This window comes from Oryctolagus cuniculus, chromosome 2 (genome assembly GCF_051225735.1).
Source record: "Oryctolagus cuniculus isolate XC-2025 breed Fujian yellow rabbit chromosome 2, ASM5122573v1, whole genome shotgun sequence".
NCBI classification, from domain to species: Eukaryota; Metazoa; Chordata; class Mammalia; order Lagomorpha; family Leporidae; genus Oryctolagus; species Oryctolagus cuniculus.
In genome coordinates this window covers 91,146,797-91,163,198 of record NC_142868.1, presented here as the reverse complement: position 1 = coordinate 91,163,198, position 16,402 = coordinate 91,146,797, and the positions used below count along the sequence as shown (strand labels likewise).

The 16,402-nt window shown below is 38.4% G+C and overlaps 1 protein-coding gene across 3 annotated transcripts in view; it reads right to left on the bottom strand.

Moving 5' to 3' along the window:
• The window catches only part of ADAM32 (ADAM metallopeptidase domain 32), a 191,481-nt gene that overhangs the window by 41,976 nt on the left and 133,103 nt on the right, over positions 1–16,402 (bottom strand). For all 3 annotated transcript variants that reach the window (XM_089325921.1, XM_089325920.1, XM_089325919.1), the window contains 2 exons: positions 11,075–11,167; positions 8,932–9,130 (listed from right to left, as the gene is read on the bottom strand). In XM_089325921.1, coding sequence (XP_089182047.1) covers positions 8,932–9,130; positions 11,075–11,167 — 292 coding nt within the window. The remainder of the gene's footprint in view (positions 1–8,931; positions 9,131–11,074; positions 11,168–16,402) is intronic.

The following is a 16,402-nucleotide window of genomic DNA, read 5'->3' as shown; positions in this document are numbered from 1 at the left end:
TCCAAAAAAACATTCCAAAAAATCAGCCAAACGAGGAGCTGGTTTTTTGAAAAAATAAACAAACTAAACACCCCATTGGCCCAACTAACTAAAAAAAAGAAGAGAAAAGACCCAAATCAATAAAATCAGAGATGAAAAAGGAAATGTAACAATAGACACCACAGAAATAAAAAGAATCATCAGAAATTACTACAAGGACTTGTATGCCAGCAAACAGGGAAACCTATCAGAAATGGATAGATTCCTGGACACATGCAACCTACCTAAATTGAACCAGGAAGACATAGAAAACCTAAACAGACCCATAACTGAGACAGAAATTGAAACAGTGATAAAGGCCCTCCCAACAAAGAAAAGCCCAGGACCAGATGGATTCACTGCTGAATTCTACCAGACATTTAAAGAAGAACTGACTCCAATTCTTCTCAAACTATTCAGAACAATCGAAAAAGAGGGAGTCCTCCCAAATTCTTTTATGAAGCCAGCATCACCTTAATTCCTAAGCCAGAAAAAGATGCAGCACTGAAAGAGAATTACAGACCAATATCCCTGATGAACATAGATGCAAAAATCCTCAATAAAATACTCGCCAATAGAATGCAACAACACATCAGAAAGATCATCCACCCAGACCAAGTGGGATTTATCCCTGGTATGCAGGGATGGTTTAATGTGCGCAAAACAATCAATGTGACACACCACATTAACAGACTGCAGGAGAAAAACCATATGATTATCTCAATAGATGCCGAGAAAGCATTTGATAAAATACAACACCCTTTCATGATGAAAACTCTAAGCAAACTGGGTATGGAAGGAACATTCCTCAATACAATCAAAGCAATCTATAAAAAACCCACGGCCAACATCCTATTGAATGGGGAAAAGTTGGAAGCATTTCCACTGAGATCTGGTACCAGACAGGGATGCCCACTCTCACCACTGCTATTCAATATAGTTCTGGAGGTTCTAGCCAGAGCTATTAGGCAAGAAAAAGAAATTAAAGGGATACAAATTGGGAAGGAAGAACTCAAACTATCCCTCTTTGCAGATGACATGATTCTTTATTTAGGGGACCCAAAGAACTCTACTAAGAGACTATTGGAACTCATAGAAGAGTTTGGCAAAGTAGCAGGGTATAAAATCAATGCACAAAAATCAACAGCCTTTGTATACACAGGCTATGCCATGGCTGAGGAAGAACTTCTAAGATCAATCCCATTCACAATAGCTACAAAAACAATCAAATACCTTGGAATAAACTTAACCAAGGACGTTAAAGATCGCTACAATGAAAATTACAAAACCTTAAAGAAAGAAATAGAAGAGGATACCAAGAAATGGAAAAATCTTCCATGCTCATGGATTGGAAGAATCAATATCATCAAAATGTCCATTCTCCCAAAAGCAATTTATAGATTCAATGCAATACCAATCAAGATACCGAAGACCTTCTTCTCAGATCTGGAAAAAATGGTGCTGAAATTTATATGGTGTCACAGGAGACCTCGAATAGCTAAAGCAATTTTGTACAACAAAAACAAAGCCAGAGGCATCACAAGACCAGATCTCAGGACATACTACAGGGCAGTTGTAATCAAAACAGCATGGTACTGGTACAGAAACAGATGGATAGACCAATGGAACAGAATAGAAACACCAGAAATCAACCCAAACATCTACAGCCAACTCATATTTGATCAAGGATCCAAAACCAATCCCTGCAGTAAGGACAGTCTATTCAATAAATGGTGCTGGGAAAATTGGATTTCCACGTGCAGCATCATGAAGCAAGACCCCTACCTTTCACCTTACACAAAAATCCACTCAACATGGATTAAAGACCTAAATCTATGACCTGACACCATCAAGTTACTAGAGAACATTGGAGAAACCCTTCAAGATATTGGCACAGGCAAAGAATTTCTGGAAAAGACCCGGGAGGCACAGGCAGTCAAAACCAAAATCAACTATTGGGATTGCATCAAATTGAGAAGTCTCTGTACTGCAAAAGAAACAGGAGAGTGAAGAGACAACCGACAGAATGGGAAAATATATTTGCAAACTATGCAACAGATAAAGGGTTAATAACCAGAATCTACAAAGAGATCAAGAAACTCCACAAAAACAAACCAACAACCCAATTAAGAGATGGGCCAAGGACCTCAATAGACATTTTTCAAAAGAGGAAATCCAAATGGCCAACAGGCACATGAAAAAATGTTCAAGGTCACTAGCAATCAGGGAAATGCAAATCAAAACCACAATGAGGTTTCACCTCACCCCGGTTAGAATGGCTCACATACAGAAATCTATCAACAATAGATGCTGGCGAGGATGTGGGGAAAAAGGGACACTAACCCACTGTTGGTGGGAATGCAAACTGGTCAAGCCACTATGGAAGTCAGTCTGGAGATTCCTCAGAAACCTGAAGATAACCCTAATGTTCGACCCAGCCATCCCACTCCTTGGAATTTACCCAAAGGAGTTTAAATTGGCAAACAAAAAAGCAGTCTGCAGCCTAATGTTTATTGCAGCTCAATTCACAATAGCCAAGACCTGGAACCAACCTAAATGCCCATCAACGGTAGACTGGATAACGAAATTATGGGATATGTACTCTTTAGAATACTATACTGCAGTAAGAAACAACGAAATCCAGTCATTTGCAACAAAATGGAGGAATCTGGAACACATCATGCTGAGTGAAATAAGCCAATCCCAAAGGGACAAATACCATATGTTCTCCCTGGTTGGTGACAACTGACTGAACACCAAAAAGGAAACCTCCTGAAGTGAAATGGACACTATGGGAAACGGTGACTTGATCAGCATAGCCCTGACTGTTAATGAACAACTTAATACATTATCCCTCTTAGTAGTTTTTTTTGTCTGTTCTACTTAATATGACTGGTTTAATTCTGTAATTAATACACAGCTATTCTTAAGTGTTGAAAATGAACTGAAATGTGATCCCTGTTAAACATAAAAGTGGGAATAAGAGAGGGAAGAGATGTATAATTTGGGACATGCTCAAGATGACTTGCCCCAAATGGTAGAGTTGGAAACATACCAGGGGATTCCAATTCGATCCCATCAAGGTGGCATGTACCAATGCCATCTCACTAGTCCAAGTGATCAATTTCAGTTCACAATTGATCATAATGAAAGGACTAAGAGTCAAAGGGAGCACATAAACAAGTCTAGTACCTGCTAATACTAACCGATAGAATAAATAAAGGGGAGAGTGATCCAACATGGGAAGTGAGACACTCAGCAGACTCATAGAATGGCAGATGTCCTAAACAGCACTCTGGCTTCAGAATCAGCCCTAAAGCCATTTGGATCTGGCTGAAAAGCCCATGAGAGTATTTCAGGCATGGAAAACCAAGACACTCTGGCAAAAGATCTCTGTGGGTGAGATCCCAGTGGAAAGAACAGGTCTTCAAAGAAGGAGGTACCTTTCTCTGAAGGGAAGAGAGAACCTCCACTTTGACTATGACCTTGTCTAAACAAGATAAGAATCGGAGAACTCAGAGGGCTTCCATAGCCTTGGAAACTCATGACTGGAGCATAGGGAGATTACTGATGCCATAGACAGGAGTGTCAATTGGTAAAGTCAACAACAGGAGTCACTGTGCACTTACTCCTCATGTAGGATCTCTGTCCTTAATGTGCTGTGCATTGAGATTTAATGCTATAACAAGTACTCAAACAGTATATTTCACTTTGTGTTTCTATGGGGGTGCAAACTGTTGAAATCTTTACTTAATGTATACTAAACTGATCCTCTGTAAAAAAAAAAAAAAAGAAATTATCAACTCTCAACTTGACTCTCACTGGGATTAAACATGACAATAGGTCTGATCTGATTTCATCATCATTTAAAAAAAATCATCTATTATTTTTCACTTTATGTTTCTGTGTGGGAGCAAACTGTTGAAATCCTTACTTAATGTATACTAAGCTGATCTTCTGTATATTAAGATAATCGAAAATGAATCGTGATGTGAATGGAAGGGGAGAGGGAGTGGGAAAGGGGAGGGTTGTGGGTGGGAGGGACGGTATGGGGGGGAAGCCATTGTAATCCATAAATCGTACTTTGGAAATTTATATTCATTAAATAAATGTTAAAAAAAAAGAAATAGACAGATCAACAGGACAGAAGATCAACAAGGATACAGTAGATTTAAACGACACTATAGCCCAAATGGATCTAACAGATATATACAGAACTTTCAATCCTACAGCTAAAGATTTTACATTCTTCTCAGCAGTACATGGAACCTTCTCTAGGATTGACCACATACTAGGCCATAAAGCAAGTCTCAGCAAATTCAAAAGAATTAGAATCATACCATGCAGCTTCTCAGACCATAAAGGAATGAAGTTGGAAATTAGCAACTCAGGAATCCCTAGAGCATACACAAACACATGGAGATTGAACAACATGCTCCTGAATGAACAATCGGTCATAGAAGAAATTAAAAGAGAAATCAAAAATTTTCTGGAAGTAAATGAGGACAACAGCACAACATACCAAAACTTATGGGATGCAGCAAAAGCAGTATTAAGAGGAAAGTTTATAGCAATAGGTGCCTACATCAAGAAATTGGAAAGGCACCAAATAGATGAGCTTTCAATTCACCTCAAGGATCTAGAAAACCTACAGCAAACCAGACCCAAATCTAGTAGGAGAGGAGAAATAATTAAAATCAGAGAAGAAATCAACAGGATTGAATCCAAAAAAAAACATTCCAAAAAATCAGCCAAACGAGGAGCTGGTTTTTTGAAAAAATAAACAAAATTGACACCCCATTGGCCCAACTAACTAAAAAAAGAAGAGAAAAGACCCAAATCAATAAAATCAGAGATGAAAAAGGAAACGTAACAACAGACACCACAGAAATAAAAAGAATTCACTGCTGAATTCTACCAGACATTTAAAGAAGAACTGACTCCAATTCTTCTCAAACTATTCAGAACAATCGAAAAAGAGGGAGTCCTCCCAAATTCTTTTATGAAGCCAGCATCACCTTAATTCCTAAGCCGGAAAAAGATGCAGCATTGAAATAGAATTACAGACCAATATCCCTGATGAACATAGATGCAAAAATCCTCATAAAATTCTGGCCAATAGAATGAAACAACACATCAGAATGATCATCCACCCAGACCAAGTGGGATTTATCCCTGGTATGCAGGGATGGTTTAATGTACACAAAACAATCAATGTGATACACCACATTAACAGACTGCAGAAGAAAAACCATATGATTATCTCAATAGACGCCGAGAAAGCATTTGATAAAATACAACACCCATTCATGATGAAAACTCTAAGCAAACTAGGTTTGGAAGGAACATTCCTCAATACAATCAAAGCAATTTATGAACAACCCACAGCCAACATCCTATTGAATGGGGAAAAGCTAGAAGCATTTCCACTGAGATCTGGTACCAGACAGGGATGCCCACTCTCACCACTGCTATTTAATATAGTTCTGGAAGTTCTAGCCAGAGCTATTAGGCAAGAAAAAGAAATTAAAGGGATACAAATTGGGAAGGAAGAACTCAAACTATCCCTCTTTGCAGATGACATGATTCTTTATTTAGGGGACCCAAAGAACTCTACTAAGAGACTATTGGAACTCATAGAAGAGTTTGGCAAAGTAGCAGGGTATAAAATCAATGCACAAAAATCAACAGCCTTTGTATACACAGGCTATGCCATGGCTGAGGAAGAACTTCTAAGATCAATCCCATTCACAATAGCTACAAAAACAATCAAATACCTTGGAATAAACTTAACCAAGGACGTTCAAGATCTCTACGATGAGAATTACAAAATCTTAAAGAAAGAAATAGAAGAGGATACCAAGAAATGGAAAAATCTTCTATGCTCATGGATTGGAAGAATCAATATCATCAAAATGTCCATTCTCCCAAAAGCAATTTATAGATTCAATGCAATACCAATGAAGATACCGAAGACCTTCTTCTCAGATCTGGAAAAAAAAGTGCTGAAATTCATATGGAGTCTCAGGAGACCTTGAATAGATAAAGCAATCTTGTACAACAAAAACAAAGCTGGAGGCATCACAATACCAGATCTCAGGACATACTACAGGGCAGTTGTAATCAAAACAGCATGGTACTGGTACAGAAACAGATGGATAGACCAATGGAACAGAATTGAAACACCAGAAATCAACCCAAACATCTACAGCCAACTCATATTTGATCAAGGATCTAAAACCAATTCCTGGAGCAAGGACAGTCTATTCAATAAATGGTGCTGGGAAACTGGATTTCCACGTGCAGCATCATGAAGCAAGACCCCTACCTTTCACCTTACACAAAAATCCACTCAACATGGATTAAAGACCTAAATCTACGACCTGACACCATCAAGTTACTAGAGAACATTGGAGAAACCCTTCAAGATATAGGCACAAGCAAAGAGTTTCTGGAAAAGACCCTGGAGGCGCAGGCAGTCAAAGCCAAAATCAACTATTGGGATTGCATCAAATTGAGAAGTTTCTGTACTGCAAAAGAAACAGTCAGGAGAGTGAAGAGACAACCAACAGAATGGGAATGGGAAAAAAATATTTGCAAACTATGCAACAGATAAAGGGTTAATAACCAGAATCTACAAAGAGATCAAGAAACTCCACATCATCAAAACGAACAACCCACTTAAGAGATGGGCCAAGGACCTCAATAGACATTTTTCAAAAGAGGAAATCCAAATGGCCAACAGGCACATGAAAAAATGTTCAAGGTCACTAGCAATCAGGGAAATGCAAATCAAAACCACAATGAGGTTTCACCTCACCCCGGTGAGAATGGCTCACATACAGAAATCTATCAACAATAGATGCTGGCGAGGATGTGGGGAAAAAGGGACACTAACCCACTGTTGGTGGGAATGCAAACTGGTCAAGCCACTATGGAAGTCAGTCTGGAGATTCCTCAGAAACCTGAAGATAGCCCTACCGTTCGACCCAGCCATCCCACTCCTTAGAATTTACCCAAAGGAATTTAAATTGGCAAACAAAAAAGCGGTCTGCACCCTAATGTTTATTGCAGCACAATTCACAATAGCCAAGACCTGGAACCAACCTAAATGCCCATCAACTGTAGACTGGATAACGAAATAATGGGATATGTACTCTTTAGAATACTATACTGCAGTAAGAAACAACGAAATCCAGTCATTTGCAACAAAATGGAGGAATCTGGAACACATCATGCTGAGTGAAATAAGCCAATCCCAAAGGGACAAATACCATATGTTCTCCCTGGTCGGTGACAACTGACTGAACACCAAAAAGGAAACCTCCTGAAGTGAAATGGACACTATGGGAAACGGTGACTTGATCAGCATAGCCCTGACTGTTAATGAACAACTTAATACATTATCCCTCTTAGTAGTTTTTTTTGTCTGTTCTATTTAATATGACTGGTTTAATTCTGTAATTAATATACAGCTATTCTTAAGTGTTGAAATTTAACTGAAATGTGATCCCTGTTAAACATAAGAGTGGGAATAAGAGAGGGAAGAGATGTATAATTTGGGACATGCTAAAGATGACTTGCCCCAAATGGTAGAGTTAGAAACATACCAGGGGATTCCAATTCGATCCCATCAAGGTGGCATGTACCAATGCCATCTCACTAGTCCCAGTGATCAATTTCAGTTCACAATTGATCATAATGAAAGGACTAAGAGTCAAAGGGAGCACATAAACAAGTCTAGTACCTGCTAATACTAACCGATAGAATAAATAAAGGGGAGAGTGATCCAACATGGGAAGTGAGATACTCAGCAGACTCATAGAATGGCAGATGTCCTAAACAGCACTCTGGCCTCAGAATCAGCCCTAAAGCCATTCCGATCTGGTTGAAAAGCCCATGAGAGTATTTCAGGCATGGAAAGCCAAGACACTCTGGCAAAAAAAAAAAAAATGACCTAAATGAAAGATCTCTGTGAGTGAGATCCCAGTGGAAAGAACAGGTCTTCAAAGAAGGAGGTACCTTTCTCTGAATGTAGGAGAGAACCTCCACTTTGACTATGACCTTGTCTAAACAAGATAAGAGTCGGAGAACTCAGAGGGCTTCCATAGCCTTGGAAACTCATGACTGGAGCATAGGGAGATTACTGATGCATAAACAGGAGTGTCAATTTGGAAAGTCAACAACAGGAGTCACTGTGCACTTACTCCTCATGTAGGATCTCTGTCCTTAATGTGCTGTACATTGAGATTTAATGCTATAACAAGTACTCAAACAGTATATTTCACTTTGTGTTTCTATGGGGGTGCAAACTGTTGAAATCTTTACTTAATGTATACTAAACTGATCCTCTGTAAAAAAAAAAAAAGAAATTATCAATTCCCAACTTGACTCTCACTGGGATTAAACATGACAATAGGTCTGATCTGATTTCATCATCATTTAAAAAATCATCTATTATTTTTCACTTTATGTTTCTGTGTGGGAGCAAACTGTTGAAATTTACTTAATGTATGCTAAACTGATCTTCTGTATATTAAGATAATCGAAAATGAATCTTGATGTGAATGGAAGGGGAGAGGGAGTGGGAAAGGGGAGGGTTGTGGGTGGGAGGGACGGTATGGGGGGGAAGCCATTGTAATCCATAAGCCGTTCTTTGCAAATTTATATTCATTAAATAAAAGTTAAAAAAAAGAAAGAAAAAATAAGGAAAGCTAGAAATAAAGCTGTCATATGATAAAAAAATAAGAAAAGAAAATGGTAACTATGTGAGGTGATGAATATTTTAATTAGCTTAACTGTGGTATAGTTTCATAATGTATATGTATATCAAAACATCAAGTCATATCTAAAAACATAAAATTTTGTTTATCAATGAGGCTCAATTGTTCATATAATAACAAAAGATATTACCTTTTCCAAATACGGACTCACATCGTGCATCAAGATCATGACACTCTCCATTATAACAAATAAATTTGTCATTTTTGCATAAGTGTCCATCATGTATAGTTAGGTCAGGCGGACAGTCTCCTGAGCTTCCATTACAATACTCAGGGAGATCACATTCAGGATGTGCACTGGGCCTGCATAAATGACTGTTATCCCAAAACTAATGGAAATTAAAATATAAAAATAAAGTATTACATAAGGTTGTTGTGTTTATCCATACTTATTTCAAAGTTATGTCAATTTTCTATATTTTGTCCTATTTATTCCATTATATTCATCCTGATTTTGTATGTCATTATTTTAATAATTTAGAAGTTTATTGAAAGTTATCAAATAAAATCATAAGACATATGAATAAGGAAAAGTATAACACAAATGTGACATTGAAGGCAAAGTTTTACTTCTGGTTTCATTTTTTTTTTTTTTTGAAAGGCAGAGTGGACAGTGAGAGAGAGAGACAGAGAGAAAGGTCTTCCTTTGCCGTTGGTTCACCCTCCAATGGCCGCCGCGGCCGGCACGCTGCGGCCGATGCACCGCGCTGATCCGATGGCAGGAGCCAGGAGCCAGGTGCTTCTCCTGGTCTCCCATGGGGTGCAGGGCCCAAGCACCTGGGCCATCCTCCACTGCACTCCCTGGCCACAGCAGAGAGCTGGCCTGGAAGAGGGGCAACCGGGACAGAATCCGGCGCCCCAACCGGGACTAGAACCCAGTGTGCCGGCGCCGCTAGGCGGAGGATTAACCTAGTGAGCCGCGGCGCCGGCCTACTTGTAGTTTCATTTTAAGAGGGGAATGATTGCTTTTAGCCATGGAAAATTATTAAATTTGGGTGAAAATATTGTAATCTAGTCAGTTTCTCATAAAATAGGCCAATTAAAACCATAGTTTGTAAGTATGGAATACTTACAAATTATATGAAAATTTAAGACACACACACACACAAAAAAAAAACAGAGGCAAAATGAGGGATAATAAAGTCCAACTATAGCTGTTTTTCAAGAAGAAACCAAATGGCAACCTTTCTCCTGGGCATCTTCCAGTTAAGTAACTCTTCATAAAGAATTCTGGACATTTATATTAATAATTTTGAATGGGCATCTATCTCATACTTCATGTAAATAAATTCAAGTTGACACAAAAGATACTAGAGAAGCAAGAATGTAATAATGTGATAAGGAAGAAAATAAAAGTGTCAGTAAAGGACAAACAAAACCCATATGAGGAACTTGTTACAAATATAATGAAGTCTGAAAAGGAAAACAGGGACCAGAGGTCAAATTGTTCACCATATAAACTAAATTGTGCTTCTTCAGTCAATGATAAAGTTTATAGCTTAAATTATTTACTATTTGGAAAACATCGTTTGTATTGAGTTTCACTCCTTATATGAAAACTTCAGTTCTTTCAACAACGTATTTACAGATATTTATCATAATCAGTAAAATTTTATTTATAAAATGTATATACGGGGTAGAATGAACTAAGATGTTCAATACTAAAGAGTTCTATAACATGTGTAAATGAAGACTTTTAAATCAACATTAAGCTAGTGAAAATACTGGTATTCAAAAGAAGCCCCCAAACCCAACAAAAGTTCACAAATCAGAAATCTGGATCTAAATTTATTATCTGTTCCTTTTAAAATCCATTTGTTTTATTTATTTATTTATTTTTTCACAGGCAGAGTGGACAGTGAGAGAGAGAGACAGAGAGAAAGGTCTTCCTTTGCCATTGGTTCACCCTCCAATGGCCGCCGCGGCCAGCGCGCTGCGGCCGGCGCACCGCACTGATCCGATGGCAGGAGCCAGGAGCCAGGTGCTTTTCCTGGTCTCCCATTGGGTGCAGGGCCCAAGCACCTGGGCCATCCTCCACTGCACTCCCTGGCCACAGCAGAGAGCTGGCCTGGAAGAGGGGCAACCGGGACAGAATCCGGCGCCCCAACCGGGACTAGAACCCGGTGTGCCGGCGCCGCTAGGCGGAGGATTAGCCTAGTGAGCCACAGCGCCAGCCCAAAATCCATTTATTTTGACTTACAGCTTAATTATGAATATTCTAAAGTACATGACTTTTTACATAATCAGAAAATGTTAATAAATGTGAATCTTACGTGGCATTGTCTGCAGCAGCCTCCTTGAAAACACTGATACCCCCGTCTCAGTTGACAAGTGCGAGGATCACAACAACTATCAGGTCCACATTGCTATGAATGAATAGAATGTACAAGTAAAAATATATATTACAGTAATATAAACTTTAGTAGGAGAGTGAAGTAAATGTTGCTAATATTTCTAGATTTCAGCATCTCTCACCACTTAGAAAACACTAATATAAGGCTTTTCCTTCCAGAAAACTGAAAAAATTCATAAAATAATTTTCCAGAAACTGGACAACAGGCAATTCTCATTAAAGAAGAGAAGTAAATGTAATATTCCATAGTCTACATATACTATACTTTCTTTATCCAGTCTTCATCTCTTCAGTTGATGCACATCTGGGTTGCTTCCACATATTAGCGATTGTGAATTGAGCTGCAGTAAACACGGGGGTACAATAACACTTTCACATGCTGATTTCTTTTTTTTAAGAGATTTATTTAATTATTGAAAGTCAAGAGTTACACAGAAAGAGAAGGAGAGAGAGAGAGAGAGAGAGAGAGAGAGAGAGAAAGGTCTTTCCTCCCCTGGTTCACTCCCCAGTTGGCTGCAATAGCCAAGAGCTGTGCCAATCTGAAGCCAGGAGCCAGAGGCTTCCTCCGGGTCTCCCACGTGGGTGCAGGGGCCCAACAACTCAGGCAATCTTTTATTGCTTCCCAGGCCATAGCAGAGCTGGAACTGATTTCATTTGGGTAAATTCCCAGGAGTGAGATGGCTGGATCATGTGGTAGCTCTATCTTCAGATTTCCAAGGTATCTCCATACTGTCTTCCATAGTGGCTTTACCAGTTTACATTCCCACCAACAGTGGATTAGGGTACCTTTTCCCCTACATCCTCACCAGCATTTTTTGTTTGTTGATTTTTGTATGAAAGCCATTCTAATAGGGGTGAGGTGAAACCTTATTATGCTTTTGATTTGCATTGCCCTGATGGCTAGTGGTCCTGAGTAATTTTTCATGTGTCTGTTGGCCATTTAAATTTCCTCTTTTGAAAAATGCCTATTCAAGTCCTTTGCCCATTTCTTAACTAGATTGCTTGTTTTGTTGTTGTTGAGTATCTTCAGCTCTTTATAGATTCTGGATATTAATCCTTTATCAGTTGCATAGTTTGCAAATATCTTTTCCCATTCTGTCAATTGCCTCTTCACTTTGCTGACCGTTTCTTTGGCAGTGCAGAAGCCTCTAAGCTTGATATAATCCCATTTGTCAATTTTGACTTTTATTGCCGGTGCTTCTGGGATCTTTTCCAAGAAGTCTTTGCTTATGCCAGTGTCTTACTGGGTTTCCCCAATGTTCTCTGGTAATTTGATGCTATTGGGTTGTAGGTCTGTGATTCATTTTGAATGGATATTTGGGTAAAGTGTAAGGTAGGAGTCCTGATTCATACTTCAGAAGAAGGAGATCCAGTTTTCCCATCACAATTTGTTGAAGTAATATCCTTTCTCCAGGGAATGATTTTAGCTCTTTTGTCAAACATTAGTTGACAAAATGTAATGTAGATGCATGGATGAATTTCTGGACTTTCTATTCTGTTCCATTGGTCTACATGTCTATTTTTCTACCACTATCAGACTGTTTTGACTATAACTGCCAAATTAGCATAGCTTTCTGCTGTTCTTTCACTGAATAAGTGTTCTAATTCTCTCCCTCTTTTTTAAAGATTTATTTATTTATTTGAAAGTCAGAAAGAGAGGAGAGACAGAGAGAGAGAGAGGTCTTCCATCCACTGGTTCACTCCCCAACTGATGGCAAGGGCCGGAGCTGCACCGATCCAAAGCCAATAGCCAGGAGCTTCCTTGGGGTCTCCCACGTGGGTGCAGGGGCCCAAGGAGTTGGGCCATCTTCCACTGTTTTCCCAGGCCATAGCAGAGAGCTGCATCGGTAATGGAGCAGCTAGGATTCCAACTGGTGCCCATATGGGACGCCGGCACTGCAGATGATGGCTTTCCCCACTACACCACAGCGCCAGCCACTATCCCTCTTTCTCACCATCAGGAACTCCCAATACATGTATATTTGTTTGTTTGATAATTTCTGTAAATCTTGAATATGTTCAGCTTTTTAATTTTCTTCTTTTTTTTTTCTATTTGCAAGGACTTGACTTCTATCTTGGATATTCTTTCTTCTGCCTCCCCAAGTGTGTTGTTAAGGCTTTCCACTGTATTTTAATTTGATATATTGAATTTTCATATCTAATATTTCAGTTTGGTTTCTCTTCATTGTCGCTTTCTCCAAGCAGAATTTCTCATCCATGTCATATATGGATTTCTTTTATTTGTTAATTTCCTTCTCTGCATTTTTGAATAATTTTATCATTCTTTTGAATTCCTTTTCAGGCATTTCATCCCTCTCTTCATCTTTTCATTCCAATATTCAAGTGTTTTTATGTTCTTTTGGGGAATTCATACTGTCTTTCTTGTTCATGCTTCTTAATTTCTACATTTATTTTTAGGCATTTGTAGAAACTCTTGTTGGTTTTCTCCTCTGAGGATTTTGTCTGTGAAATATGCTTCTGTGGCTTAGCAGAGTTTCTGCTGCTTCACAAGGAAGGTGTGGGCTGAGTGAGCTCCAGGCAGTGCTCCAGGCAGTGCTCAAGTATGAGGCAAGAGTCCAAAGTGACACCAACATTGATGGCATGGTAGTTCTGCTATATCTTCATCAGGGTTGAGGTTAGATGAGGGAGGATATGATCATTTTGGGCAGCATGATCACAGCCTCACACCCTCTCTGCCAAAGTGAACCAATTGCCCATGCTGAGCCATTAGTGTCTTCACCCCTCACCCAAGCAGGTTCTAAATAATACAAAGGATCTGTGTATAATTGTGGAACCCTGTGCAATGACTCATCTCATACACTCATCAAACTGTGAGCCTCTCAAGCCAGACACAGTGATTGCTCAAACACTCAGCCACAAGTAACTCCCTATGGCACATTCACAGAATTCCACCAGTCATAGCACACAGGGCTTCAACATACACAGGAGCATATGATCTATTCTCAGCCCCACAAGCATTCCCTGTCCACAGAGAGAGCTTCAGCTTTCCCAGAGTCAGCTTCCTGCCTGATAGAATCTGCTTGGTGCTCCACGTTGGAATGTTCATACCACACTTTCATAAATGGACAGATCAACAAGACATAAAATCAACAAAGAGATAGCAGAGCTAATCTACATGATAGACAAAATAGACCTGATAGCTACAGAAGCTTTCATGCCACAGTTACAGAATACACATTCTTTTCATCAGTGCATAGAACTTTCTCTAGGACAGACCACATGCTAAGCCATAAAACAAATCTCAGCAAATTAAAAAAAAATTAAAAACATACCACGCATCTTTTCTGACCACAATGGAACTAAGCTAGACATATAGCAACTCAGGAATCTCTAGAATATGTAGAAGCACATAGACAGTGAAAAACATGCTCCTGAATAAAGAGTGGGTAATTTAAGAAATCAAAAGGGAAACGAAAAAATTTCTGGAAGTTAATGAAGATGAGAGTGAAACATATAAAAACTTAAGGCATATAGTAAAGGCAGTTTTCAGAGAGAAGTTTACAGTAATTGGTGCCTACTTCAAGACATTGGAAAGGCAACAATAAATGAGCTATTAGCACATATCAAGGACCTAGAAAAACAAAAACAAACCAAATCTCAAATTTCTGGGAGGAAAGAAAGAATTAAAATTAGGGAAGAAATAAACTTGAAACCAAAGGAAAAAAACATGCAAAAAATTATTGAAATAGTTTTTAAAAAAAATAAACAAAATTGATATACCATTGGCAATGAAGACCCCATATCAGTAGAATTAGAGACAAAAAAGGAAATATAACAACAGGTATCACAGAAGTAAAAAGAATCATCAGAGATTACTACAAATAGCTGCATGCCAACAAATTGGAAACTATAGAAGAAATGGATAGATTCTTAGACACATAAAATCCCAAAATTGAGTTTTGAAGACGGAACACCTAAACAGACCAGTAATGAAGACAGAGGTTGGATCAGTAATAAAGGCCCTCCCAATAACAACAACAAAAAGCTGAGGACCGGATGGCTTCATTTCTGAATTATACCAGACATTTAAAGAAGACAGAATTCTAATTCTTCTCAAGCTATTCCAAACCACTGAAAGGGAGGGGATCCTCCCAAAAGTCTTGAAGCCAGCATCACTTTAACTATTTAATCAGGAAAAGATAACAAAGAAAGAGAACTTAGACTAATATCCCTGATGAACAAAGATGCAAAAATCCTCAACAAAATAGTAGCTACATGAAACCAACAACACATAAGGAAGACCATTCACCCAGACCAAGTGGGATTTATCCCTGGTATGCAGGGATGGTTCAACATTCGCAAATCTACAAATGTGATATATCACATTAACAAATTGAAGAAAAAAAACCATATGGTTATCTGAATAGATGCAGAGAAAACATTTCACAAAATATAATACCCTTTCATAATGGAAACCTTAAGGAAATTGGGTATATAAAGAATATTCCTCAACATAGGCAAAGCAATTTATGAGAAACTGATAGCTAGCATCTTATTGAATGGGAAAAATTTGAAAGAACTCTCATTAAGATCCAGAACCAGACAAGGATGCTAACTCTTACCATTGCTATTCAATACAGTTATGGAAGCTCTAGTCAGAGTCATTAGGCAAGAAAATAATTCAAAGTGATGCCTATTGGGAAGGAGGACGTCAAACTATCCATATCTGCAGATGACATGATTTTCTATTAGGGAAACAACTCCAATAAGAGACAATTGGAACTACCACACAAAAATTAATAGCCTTCATAAACACAGACATTGCCATGCAAGAAAGAACGTGCAAGTTCAAACCCCATTCAAAATAGCTACAAAAATATAAATGTTTTGGAATAAATTTAACCAAGGATGTCAGGGTTCTCTATAATAAAATTATAAAACATCAAAGAAAGAAATATAAGACACATAAAATGGAAAAATCTTCCATGTTCATTGGTTGGAAGAATCAATATCATTAAAATGTCCATGAAAGCAATTTACAGATTAAATGTGATTCCAATCAAAATACCAAGAATGTCTTTTCTGAGATCTAGAAAAAATGGTGCTAAGGGAAAATTGGATCTTCTTGTGTAGCAGTATAAAACAAGACTCCTATCCTACACATTATACATAAATAAGCCTAAACGGATCAAGGATCTAAATCTACAAGCTGATCCAGCAAATTAACACAGAAGAACATTGCAGAAACTCTGCAAGACATTGGCATAGGCAAAACTTCTTGGAAAGA